This window comes from Rhineura floridana, chromosome 2 (assembly GCF_030035675.1).
Source record: "Rhineura floridana isolate rRhiFlo1 chromosome 2, rRhiFlo1.hap2, whole genome shotgun sequence".
NCBI classification, from domain to species: Eukaryota; Metazoa; Chordata; class Lepidosauria; order Squamata; family Rhineuridae; genus Rhineura; species Rhineura floridana.
In genome coordinates, this window is record NC_084481.1 from 74,332,825 (window position 1) to 74,345,822 (window position 12,998).

General features: G+C 38.1%; 1 protein-coding gene across 2 annotated transcripts in view; it reads left to right on the forward strand.

Moving 5' to 3' along the window:
• The window catches only part of ACTR3 (actin related protein 3), a 47,187-nt gene extending 34,973 nt beyond the window's left edge, over nucleotides 1-12,214 (forward strand). For both annotated transcript variants that reach the window (XM_061608964.1, XM_061608963.1), the window contains exons 5-12: nucleotides 527-622; nucleotides 3,635-3,742; nucleotides 6,231-6,374; nucleotides 7,037-7,210; nucleotides 8,422-8,514; nucleotides 9,414-9,539; nucleotides 10,728-10,811; nucleotides 11,298-12,214. In XM_061608964.1, coding sequence (XP_061464948.1) covers nucleotides 527-622; nucleotides 3,635-3,742; nucleotides 6,231-6,374; nucleotides 7,037-7,210; nucleotides 8,422-8,514; nucleotides 9,414-9,539; nucleotides 10,728-10,811; nucleotides 11,298-11,393 — 921 coding nt within the window. In that variant the 3' untranslated portion in view covers nucleotides 11,394-12,214. The remainder of the gene's footprint in view (nucleotides 1-526; nucleotides 623-3,634; nucleotides 3,743-6,230; nucleotides 6,375-7,036; nucleotides 7,211-8,421; nucleotides 8,515-9,413; nucleotides 9,540-10,727; nucleotides 10,812-11,297) is intronic.
• Nucleotides 12,215-12,998: the final 784 nt, after the last annotated feature.

Sequence of the window (12,998 nt, forward strand, 5' to 3'; positions counted from 1 at the left end):
AGTTGAGCAACATATGAAGGGCCAAAGGTTCCCCACACTTCCACTAGCCCATTGCCTCTTCCTACAAGCAGTATGCACTGTGTTTGCCAACAGCCCTTGCATGGAGGGAGAAATAGGGAACCATATGCTGGGAAGTACAAGTCGTTCTCTGTGTTCAGGGCAGCTTGCAATTCTTTTAAAATTTATTTATTTATTTATTGTATTTGTATACCGCCCCATAGCCGAAGCTCTCTGGGCAGTTTACAGTAACTAAAAACATTAAAAACAAATGTACAAATTTAAAACACATCTTTTAAAAACAATTTAAAACACAATTAAATTTTTTTAAAACAATTTAAAAACAAGTTAAAGTAACTCGTCTGTTCTTTCTATATTAGCTGTATTATATTTAGATGATATCTGTACAGCAGTGTCAAGATTTAACATTCTAGAAGCAAGTACAGTTGAACTTAACTCCAGTTTTAAAAAGTGCTTGGCATATTCTGTAGTACTTAGATTGACCTGACTGCATGTTTTTGCTTTACAGACTGAACCTCCTCTAAATACTCCAGAAAACAGGGAATATACTGCTGAAATTATGTTTGAGTCCTTCAATGTTCCTGGGCTTTACATTGCTGTTCAGGTGAGACAACATTGAGGCTGAATCCTGAAAAGACAGAGGTGTTGTGTCCAGAGTTTTCATGTCCGGGAGGTGGTGAGACGGCTTGTTCTGGATGGGGTTGCATTTCCCTTGAAGAAGTAGGTCCGCATCTTGGGGGTATTCCTAGATCCAACATTGTGACTGGAGGCTCAGGTTGCCTAAGTGTCTAGGAATGCATTTTTCCAGCTCTGGCTGGTTCACCAACGTTGGCCCCTTTTTGATAGAGATGACTTGGCCATGGTACTCCTTGCTCTGGTAACTTCCAGATTGGCTTATTGTAATGTGCAGTTTGTGGGGCTACCCTTGAAGATGACTTGGAAACTTAAACTGGTCCAAAATGCAAAGCCAGATTACTGGCTGGGATTCTCTTTAGCTCCCCCTTCCCAGCCATTGGGTCCCCAGATGTTGGGCTACAACTCCCATCAGCCCCAGCCCGCATGGCCAATGGTCAGGAATTATGGGAACTGTAGTCCAACAACATCTGCGGACCCACAGGTTGGAAAAGGCTGCTTTTCAATCTCATATAACCCCTATTTTGAAACTGCTGCATTGGTTACCAGTTCGCTTCTGGGCCCAATTCAGGGTGCTACTGTTTAAAGCCCTAAACCAAATATCTGAAAGACTGCCTTCTTCTCTATGGACCTTCTCAGCTGTTGCGATCAACAGATGGGGCCTTTTTGGTAGTTCCGTCACCCTCAGAAGTTCAGGGTGATGGCAGCAAGGGAGAAGGCATTTTCTGTGGTGCTCCCTAAGTTGTGGAACTCCCCACCAAGGTGCATCTGGCAACTTCATTGTACAGTTTTAGGTGAATGCCGAAGATGCACCTCTTTGCCCTGGCCTTAGACACCTAAGAGCTTTGAATGAAGAGTGGGTAATAAATGTTAACAGCAACAATAATAGCAACAACATTTCGTTTCATGTTGGGATAAATGTTTAAAGTAATGCTTTAAGAGGAGAAATGCAGACTATAGGCTGATAGCAACAGTTGTGATTGGCACTGGAGTTGTAGTTTTTCACAAGCAATTGACCCAAATGATGAAAAAGTAATTATTGGTTTAAGTCTGGTCAGTTAAAGGAGTTCAACTACTTCTCAGAATGAAACTCGATACTGCAGTGTAACATCCTTGTGCAGAATTGTGAATGAGGAATCTGACCCCCCCCCCCAAAAAAAGCTTTTTATGCTGTTTTTCTCCCAGTGGGTTTTCTTGCAGACGTTATTTCCAGTCATAGAGAGAAGCTGCTTTTAAAAACATGATGGCCAGGTTCAGTTCCCCACCAGCAAATGCTGTACTTTAAATCAATCCCTGCCTATCCTGTTTTATAGGGAATTGACTGGCCCAAGGTTATATACTTGTTACTGTCATATTTAATTGTGACCACAATGGTTGTTTTGCAAAAAAATACATTAACAAATGGCAACCAGCCAGAATGACTCCACATAAGAAAGAAGTGCAAATTACTTTGTCCCTAACTAGAGATTGTGGTTTTTAACAGAATGTCTTAACGTGTAGAAATTACGTATCTCTCTATTCCTCTTGGCTCTGTGAATTAGGACACTACACTTGAGTGAATTTTCTTAACTTGCAGTAAACATCTGTGCTTTATAATTAAGGCTAAGGATATAAAGAAAACTATGAACATCTACTTTAAAGTAGCATTAGCCAGACATTTCTCTCTGTAGCAATTGGTTTTAAAAGAGTTTGCAGTTCTTTCTAAAGTAACGCTGTAAAGAAAACATAGGAGGTTATTTCAAGTTCATTAAGAAAAGCATGCATACCAGTGAAAATTCAGTGTCAAGCACTTAAATGCAGCTCTTCTGAGATATTGTTTGGAAAAGCAGATCAGAATGGTTCCTCGTCTGCATTTAATCTCAGAATAGCACTTTACCAACGTCTTTTAAAAACTAAAATAAAAATCAATGTCAGGTTTAGAGTTGATCAGATTTAACGCAAAATTCTTCTTACCAAAATGAAATAACAAAATAATCTCAGAAAGAATAGTCCTGTGTCTCAGTCTGATCTCTAATTGCTCATGGAATAAGATGCATTTTGCTTCTTAGAGGAAAGGCTGGTAATGATTCACTGTCCATAGTGATGTCACCATGCAAATCTGTATATATACATATATATTTTACTGTAAACGCTAATCTTTTCTGCCTACTTTGAGCAAAGAGCTGTCTTCTTTGACTAGGTGGATGTTGTGGGGATGTGGAGCCTAAGCTTTCTGGTTTTAGTGTCTGCCTATAGATCCTCCTCATTACCTTCTGTTGAATGAATGGTTCTTGGTTGCACTCCTTTATTGGCTGTGCTTGAGTCCTTCTGCTGAACATTTGCAGTAACAATTTGACATTTCTTTGCAATAAACAGTTGAAGATAATCTCACATTTGCTTAAAGGCAAGTTTCTCACAGACACTATTGTTCCTTCCCATAACGTCCTTGACATCCATACTGGAAATAATGGGTTGAGCATATGGGAGAAGGACCCTTTCCCCTTGTCAGTTCCTGAAATGGGTGCAATTACTGTGGAGAGTTCCTCTCAAAAATCATAGTTTCTGATGTTGCCTTCATGGTGAAGCCTCAGTGTAAACATGAGTTACCCACACTACAAAAATAACATGTAGTTATTGACGCTACATAGGTAATATGAGAAAGGGTCCTAAGTTTTTAGACAGTTTAAAACTAGTGTAGTTTTGATTGCATAGTGCCAGCTAGATAGTGCCTTAATATATCATGTTACAATTTCCTACTTCCTTGTTAATGCCCAGAGGACTGCTGCAGGTATAGAAAAATGCATGGTGCGATGTACCAATTTTTGATACCACTTTTATGGCTTTCATTTCTAATTCTTCTGAGGTTCTCTCCCCTCCCCCCGATTTTCTTCTGTTGCTTAGTGCAGTGTAACTATGTTTGTGTTTCATGAGGCAATTTTAATTGATGAATAGGCTTTTAAGGTGGTTATAAGACGCTAACGTTCACATTATTTCCTTGGGTAAGGCTGTCCTTGCCTTAGCTGCATCGTGGACATCAAGACAAGTAGGGGAGCGAACACTGACTGGAACGGTTATAGACAGCGGGGACGGCGTCACGCATGTCATCCCTGTGGTAAGTATACATTAAAATGGATGTGCTATCAGTATCAGTCCTAAAATGATGACTATTAGGGGAAGGGATAGACTTGGTGCCTCTTCTTAGCCTTTTCTCAGTGAATTAGGTGGTTTATAGCATGTAAGAGTGTGCTAAAGATTGGCATTTAGAAATAAATTCTATTTCTCTCTCTCTAAATGAACATTGGAGAAATTTTGCTTTTTTCTTTATGTCTATAATGCAACTTTTATAGCATGCTGAACTTTTGTTAAAAAGAAATTGAATCTGTAGTGCTCCTAATATAGCATGCAAAGGTATCCTGATGAAGAAAATGCTAAAACTAAAAATTTATTGGGTTTTGGTTGTGCTGCTCTCAAGAAAGGCATATCAGTCTGTTTCTCTTTGGAAGTAATCCTATTGCCACCCCATTAAAGGAATGGTGGTGAGGAGAGAAACTAAGCTTCCTGCCCCTAATCCAGCGTAGAAGATTTATCTTCTTCCCTCCTGTTCTTCCTTCTTCTCTTTGTTACAAGCTGCTAAAAGGAGGAAAACATAGCTCAATCCCCTTATATTTTTCAGTCCCCCATAACCTGTTTATGCTACTTTTAAAACAAGGTTTGAGGATAAAATGATGACCAGCGTGAAGCATTTTTTTCTGTCTCTTAAGGTTACATATTTCTGCAAAACTGTTTTCAGTTTCACTCCTTTATTAGCAAATAGCTAACATTATTTTTTATTTTTATTTATTATTTAGTTGCATTTCTAAACCGCCCTATAGCTAGCAGCTCCCAGGGCGGTGTATAACATGATAAAACCACAATATTTAAAATACAGCAAGTGTGTATTGCGCAGACAATATAAACATTATATAAACAAAGTAAAAAAAAACTAAAAAAAATAAGATTAAAAGCTTAAAATACTTTAAAATGCCTGGGTGAAGAGGTGGGTTTTTACCTGGCGCCGGAAAGATGACAGAGAAGGCGCCAGGCGTATCTCATCTGGGAGGGCATTCCATAATTCGGGGGCCACCACCGAAAAGGCCCTAGATCTTGTTACTGTTCTCCGGGCCTCTGTATGGGTTGGGACCCGGAGAAGGGCCTTAGACGTCGAGCGGAGTGAACGGGTAGGAACATATCTCCCTTCCCCCCCCACAACACAAAAATGGAAATGCTTTGATTCTCCCAGTATTCATTTCATTAGGAATCAGAGTGGAGGGCTGATTTTGTGTTTTTGTTGTTGTTTTAACATGCTGACATGAGCTATGGCATGTTGAAAATCCACCCATATCTATTCTGGAAATGGAGAGATCCATAACAGAAAGTGAGTTGAGTTAAAATAATAGTAGAGATATAGAAACATGGGGTCTGTTTGTGAAATGGACTACTCAAGTGTTCACAGATATTTCTCTAGTCAAAGTGCATGAGCTTTGCTATGCTGTACTGGATGAAGGTTAAAGTTAGCTTTTGACATTAAGTTCATAGTGTCAAGATCACTGGGTCCCCACATCCTGAAAACACCAGCTCTTTTAAGGCACCCTCAGTTGCCAGTATTACCAGAGTTGGAAAATAATCAAAACAAACTCTGTAAGGTGTATCATGCTGTTGCCACCCCTTCTGTCCACCACCTTGGGCCAGGAGAAATCCAAACGTTAGATTGGATGTTCCTGGATTCCCACGAGGCAAGACCTAAAAGCCAGACTCTGCTTCTTGGAGACCCAAGCCAAACAGACTATTCAGTAGTAAGTAGCCACAAGACCAGGGTGCTGATTTAGTACCCAAGGCTTTCCTGAAAGAACACACACAGGAGTAAATATGAGGTGGCTTTATTAAAATGCCCCCCCCCCGGCTCCTGCTGGGAGGAAGGGTGGGATATTAATTAATTAATTAAATAAATAACTAAATAAATAAAATAAAAAGACCAGCATAAGAAACTTTAAACCCAGAACACCCATAGCGCATTAGTATATATCACTAATAACCAAAAGACATTTGAAAATGAGGATAAAAATAACAAACCTAACTATTGCTAATTCTAAATATACCAACAGAGCTTAGGATAGTAAAGATACCTGTGACCCTACCAAGAGCAGCAGAACACATCATCCAGATGTGGTGTTAAGGTAGGATGTGGGGCAACTAGACAAAGAAAGCTCTGACTCTTATAAGGAAAGGCATAGCAACAACTAAGGGGTTCTAATAGCCAATCAGGAGACCCCGGAAAGTGGAATATTCCATGCGTTTTTCATGCCTTCTTGGCAGTATGCTCGCACAGCCAGCTCAGGCTGGTGACCTTGGTACTAGCCTACGCCAGATAACACAGGGGGCTTCGATTATGAGTTCATGGCTCAGCTCGTGAGAACAGACTGCTTCTCAGCAGAAAGATGTTACCCACAAATCTGTATTCCAGCAGCACAATGTTACCCATAATCCCTCATGGCAGAGCTATGTTTTCAGGCCAAAGAGACAGGATTTCTTGACACAACTTTTGTTTTGTTTTTTAATTCCAGGCTGAAGGTTATGTGATTGGTAGCTGTATCAAACATATTCCAATTGCAGGACGAGATATAACTTACTTTATTCAGCAATTGCTAAGAGAGCGAGAAGTAGGAATCCCTCCTGAACAGTCATTGGAAACTGCTAAAGCGGTGAAGGTAATGTATATTTTAAAAAGTAAATGGATACTTTAGTAATTAACTCAGTAAGTCTCAAAGATTGACTCCGCATATATATGTTCCATGCTATCACTCGTATTAACTTCAGGTCAGCTGAATTTGGTCTTTATTGGAAACAAATATGTTAACTTGATGATAACAAATGGCCAGTAATCTAATTAATTTTCATTAATTTTCTGGGAAGAGGGGTGAGTATTATAAAAAGGCTTTTATTTGGGTCTTGGTAATGAAAAAGCATAATTACTTTTCATGAGGTTTTGCATGCTTTTTTTTTTAGCAAATCTATTATTACCTATGGATTTTAAATTCTGAAGTATATCATTGTACGGTATGTTACTATGGCAACAGTACATTTGAGGATGCATTTTGCACATTTAGCAATGTGGCAACTAAAAAAACCTTAAGCAGTTTAGGCTGTCAGCGCTTGAGAATGTTTGCCTAGTGGTGCGTAGACATGTATCTGTACTAGCACTGAGTGCTAATTATCTTAAATGTACACAGTTAATACCAATGCAACAATTTTCTGGTGCTTTCATTTGTTTTCCAAGAAGTGTTATTTCTGTTGCACTCAATCCGAACAAATATAAATCTTAGTAGACTTTTGGGCATTTCTTTTGTAACTATATGCATTTAATTTTCAGGAACGCTTTAGCTACGTCTGCCCTGATTTAGTAAAAGAATTTAACAAGTATGATGCAGATGGTACCAAGTGGATTAAACAATATACTGGAATCAACGCAATCTCAAAGAAAGAATTTACCATTGATGTTGGCTATGAGAGATTCTTGGGACCAGAGATCTTCTTTCATCCTGAGGTAAATTGGTGCAGATCTTGATAACATACTTAGAATTATGCTTTTAGTTTGTTTTCGCAGGTGTAAATACCACTGTGTTGAATGGGTCTTATTTCTTTGTAAGTGTGGTTTATGATTGCTGTTTTTGTTTTGTAATGCAGTGCCTTTCAAAGTTGGAATCAAAAGTCAGCACACTTTTTTTTAATAACAACCGTAGAGCCCCATTGCCACCCTGGGCTCCTTCTGGAGTAAGGGCAGGATATAAATTGAATAAATAAAATAAAATTTATTTTATGCTTGGTGTAGGCTAAATTGTGTTAGCTTTTGTGTTCAACTGATTTAACTTTTGAAGATGTTAAAACTTTAAGGCATTTTCCTCCTCTTATAGTCCTAGTCAGCTAATGCAGAACCAGAGAGGGTGGGATTTGGCTATTATGTAAAGTCACACAACATGCTTTGTACAAAAGTTTATCACGTCCTACTTCAAATTAGAAACCACCAATCTGGTTTTTGTGGTAAGCTAAGAGAACAGGAATAAATACTTCTTCCAACTGATACCCATTTTTTTCCATGGTGAATAAAACTACTTGATTCAGTGCTTAGCATCTGAGATGTGTGGGCGGTCTCCAAAGTGTTCAGTACAATACAACAGCAGGCAAAATGGAAAGAGTGAAGTGATTGGATGACTTACATTTTCCTTGATTCCTGTTTTTCAGTATCTTTATATGATTGTAGTTAGTTTTATTAGCTTGAAATGATTCTTTGTGACATGGCATCTTTAGGATACATGATACTTTACAGAGCTACATAAGCTGACAACAGATGGGTCCCTCTTGCCCCAAACCTGCAAACTAAATTAGCCAGTGGGGAAGACCATACTGGTTGGCAAGAGAGAGATAGAAATAAGTATTATTATACTTCAAAATAAATATTGATTCTCAATTATAGTATTGTAAAACTAACCTAATTTTGGAGTTAGGCTAATTTAATATAAGGTAAATTCTTTCTTTTCACATATTTTTTTTGTACTAGCTAAATTTATTCCATCTAGTTTTCTTCTTGTCTTCCATTCTTTAGAAATCTGGAATAATCTACACTTGCCCCTAATAGGTTGAAGGGAAAGCTGATGCTTCATGTATCGAGAATGAAATCTGTTTTTTTTAATGCTGCCTTCAGCAACAAATTACTGCTAACCTAATCAGTTCTCTACTGATAGCCACTTCTGTTTTTAGTTTGCTAATCCAGACTTCACACAGCCTATCCCAGAAGTAGTAGATGAGGTTATTCAGAACTGTCCCATTGATGTTAGACGTCCGCTATATAAGGTTAGTAAATCTAGAGAAGGGTAAGTGTGCATGTGTGTGTGTGACAGACAGAAAATTGCTCAGGATAGCTATTTTAAAGCTAGGCATATCTGTCCCTGCTTGCTAAAGATATCTTAATTTTCATATTGAAAGCAGAATAATGGGCTAAATTAGGAATGTAGGAAGGTGCCATATACAGAGTATGACAAGTGATCTGTCTAGCTCAGTATCTGCAATGTCTGGCAGTGGCTTTCTAGGGCTTGGGACAAGGGTCTTTTCCAGCCCTACCTGAAGGTGCCAGTGATTGAACCTGGGTCCTTTTTGTGTGCAAGACTATGAGGGCACACAGGAAGAGGAAGGGGAGGTCCTGTTGCTTGGAACACTGCATGTGCAGTGTTGAATACAACACATTGAATTTTTAAAACATTTTAGCACTTGAGATCAGAGATGGGAAAATATGATGAGATGCACAGAATGAACTTTGACATCTCCCACATGTACATAATTTTTTAGAAACATTTATTGGGTTGCATAGTTTTAAGCCTGTGCTTTTAAAATTGGTTTGGCTCAAAACAATTTTTTTTAGAGAAGTTCTGCAATAAGTTTGTAGATTGGTGGAAGTGCACTTTAAAGATCTAAACATTTATAGTAATTGGTAATCTAGGCTTTCCTTTGTAGGGTGCTCAACTTGACACTGATTGTAAAGGCACAAAATTCTCAGGATATCTGGCATTACTATTTGTAAAATAAACTGTCTGAATCTCTTAAACTGAGCATGTGTGGCTGAGGCATTGGTCCTGCTCTTTGCTTCAACTGTTTGGTAGTCATTACAGTTACCTTCACTCCTTTTTTCAGAAACTGATACCTAACTTTCAGTGCTGCCTAAGTGATTTAATTTTGTGTCTGCAATTTTAATGTAGAATATTGTCCTCTCTGGAGGCTCAACAATGTTCAGGGATTTTGGTCGCCGTTTACAACGAGACTTGAAAAGGACTGTTGATGCTAGACTGAAACTCAGCGAGGAACTGAGTGGTGGCAGACTGAAGGTTTGTTTCTTAGTTAAGACATTGCACTACTATGCGTGGTTCATTGCATTGGTTTATATCTACATCTCTGAATGGAAGCCATTATGAAGTCCAGTGAATTGTTTCTGTCTCTTTTTCCACTGCTACCTCTTGCTACATAAGAACTTAATAAGAACCTGCTGTATCAGGCCAATGGCCATCTTGTCCAGCATACTGTTCTCACATTGGCCAACTAGACACCATTGGGAAGCCCACGAGAAGAACCTGAGCACAACAGCTTTAACTTCTCTGTATTGTGCTTTTTGCTTTGGTACAACAGACTGAAAATTGCTAGAGGCATTTGTGAGAGATCGATAACTTTACAGAGCTTTATTGGAGCTTTAGTACCTGGGGACTGAGTTTCTGTATTTTTTTTTACCATAGAAACTCACAAGACTCAGTTTGGCATTTTTGGAGAAGGGAAAAGTTCGTAACTGTAACATAGAGAACATTAATAAACAAAATGAGTTGGGACTGGGAACATGAAAAACTACCTTACACCAAGACAAACTGTTTCAAGCATCTCACCCAGTACTGGCTGGCAGTGACTCTCCAGGGTCTCAGGCAGAGTTCTTTCTCATCGCCTACTGCTAGACCCACTTAGATGAAAATGTAGGGGATTGAACATGGGACTTTCTGTATGTGTTCTTCCACTGTTCTAGGAAAATAAACAAATCACATTCCCTACAGCTGTTTTCTTAAACCTGTTCAAATTTGAGTATTTATGAGAATTGGATTAAAAATGGTTAATCAGAGTTCATTTCCCTCCATCAATAAGTCCTTTGCCCTGCCTAGACTTTTCTCATTTAGTCTTAAGTCAGTTTTATGGCCAAATGCTTCTTAAAATATACGCAAATGACTTGGCTGACAGTTAAACATTATTAAAATTGTGGGGTTTTGCTATAGCAATGTAGGAAATGTAGAAAGTGTATGTCATGGCAACTTTTTGTACAATATACCTTTCAACTTCTACAAAGATTGTAAGCAATTTTGTTTTACATTGTAGCTCGTCTTGTTTGATTTCTTCGGGATGATGGGCCTACACTTTTAATGCTTAAATATGTGTACGCAGATAATAAGAGACTAACATGCTTATTTACTACATTTAAAGCAGTCCTTATAGAGAGAGCAAAACTAATAACTGTGTACTGATTTTATTTTCCATTGTAGCCCAAACCTATTGATGTACAAGTTATTACGCACCATATGCAAAGATATGCTGTCTGGTTTGGAGGATCAATGCTGGCTTCCACAGTAAGTTGACGAAAGGGAAAAGACATCTGAAGGGAGCTTTTCCCACCTATATTCATTGTTGTTTTCCACTTAAAACAATCCTAAATATTTATAGAATCCAGAATTAGGACTGAGGCTCTGAGTCATAGTGCTCTACAAAGTGCTGCTGTTTTACGTTGGATACATTTTGTAAATAAAGAGACTTTCCGAAACCTGTCATAAATTTTGAAATAGTTCTAGAAATGTAAATGCACAGGCCAAGAGCTTTATCTGTCATGGCAACTTTTTGTATGATATACCTTCCAACTTTTCTCTGTTCCTAGAAATATTTCAAATACTGATTTTTGTAGGGCAGTATTCTGTTACATAAATTATAACACAAACAGAAAACTGAGATGGATGTTTTTAAAATTATTAGTCTAATTTCCCAAATATGTTACAGGTTTGCACTAAAAGATAATAAATAAATAATGAAAATGTTCCCTTTTTAATCTTTTTTTTTTCCAGCCTGAGTTCTACCAAGTATGCCACACCAAAAAAGATTATGAAGAAATTGGTCCTAGTATCTGTCGTCACAATCCTGTTTTTGGAGTTATGTCTTAAATCTGACCTTCGCTGAGTTGAGTCTAGGGAGGCTGGGAGATGGAGGGTCTTTCTCAATAGTTTGTCTGGATGGCCGGTGTTAACAAAACAAAACATGACTTGAAAATAAGAAAAAAAGACCAAACACAATTTAACAGGAATATTTTACTAAGTGTCTCAACATGCAGATGTAGTGGAAAGCCAAAATGATTCAAAGTGTTTTTTCTTTCAATTGAATATTTGAACCTGTGCGTAAACAAAACAAAAGAAGTGGATTTTTGTTCTTTCTGTGCCCTGATATTTTGTATATTAATGGAATATCCAAGATTTGATGGCATTTGATGGCGTGTAGATAGTCAGCTCTGTAATTCTTCAGTTGTACTCTTACATGTGTACAATGAGAGAGCTTGTTTATATTTCATACTTTTTTATACGTTGAGAAAAATATCAGTGAATGAAAGAAATGTAATATTTGACAAGAGAAATACCAGTGACCAATTTGAGATAAATTTTAAAAAATGTCACATGCAACTTAATCATGTGAATCTCTAATAATGTAAAATTTTGACCAGTCAAACTTAGGTTCCACACACTGTGCAACTTGGCAAGTGCTTTTGGAACTAAGGAGCTAGTATCTTGGATTAACCAATGCCTGCTAGTGCTTTCTGATTACTTGGTGCATTTTCATTCTATTTCTTGCTTTGGAAAAAAAAAAGTAAAGACAAGACTGTTGGACCAGTATTGCAGTTCTGTAGTGTCATTTCTAATTACAACCAAATATTCCAGTTATCAAAATGGGTGTATTCCACCATTCCAATAAAGACACAAAAAATTCTTTTTAATGTTGGTGTAAGGCCTTTCAGTCTTGTTGCTTGATCAGTTGAAGGTCTCTCCACTTTGCAATGGCAGTCATTCACTCAGTAATTTTGAAGAGATGAGAATCTACATCTATTATGACACAAGTGTGAAAGTAATGTGTGTGTGTGTGTGATTTCAATTATTATTCAACAGCATTACAGAGTTGCAAATACATTTTTAAAAAACACACTTCATGAAATGTATGTTTTCATAATGTTTCGGTAAACAATGCTGCTGCATTGGGGTATTGTGGATTTGTTGCTGCGGGGTCCAGGGGTCGACTTCAATGACTCCCTCTATTCACTGTATATCTGGTAAGGAGCAGGTGTTGTATGGCTGACTACACAAATACTTAGGGTAAAAATGTTCACCACTAGCTTGTTGTACCTGTCCACCTAATTACCGGTGTACTTTTTAGGAGAATAGCTCCACGTTTGGCCAATCTGAAGCCATGTGTCCTGAGTAGAATTTTTTTTAAAAAATCTGACTTTCTGAAATTTAAACTGGATTTTAAAAAGTTTTCAAATTTCAATTAGAGTAAGTTGATTGGATCCAGACTTTACAGATGCAGAGCTCTGATAATGGATACCTTGCAGCTGGTGGGATAGGCAATTTTCACCAATATATCATTCCTCTTGCAGCACCTGCTTCTTGAAAAACTGTTCTGGGTGATTAGGAGACTTTCCAGAACAGCATGGGAAGTGGTTCTGGGTGTTGGAGGGGAAGGCAGAATCTATGAAAACCACACACCCACACTCATCCTCCACG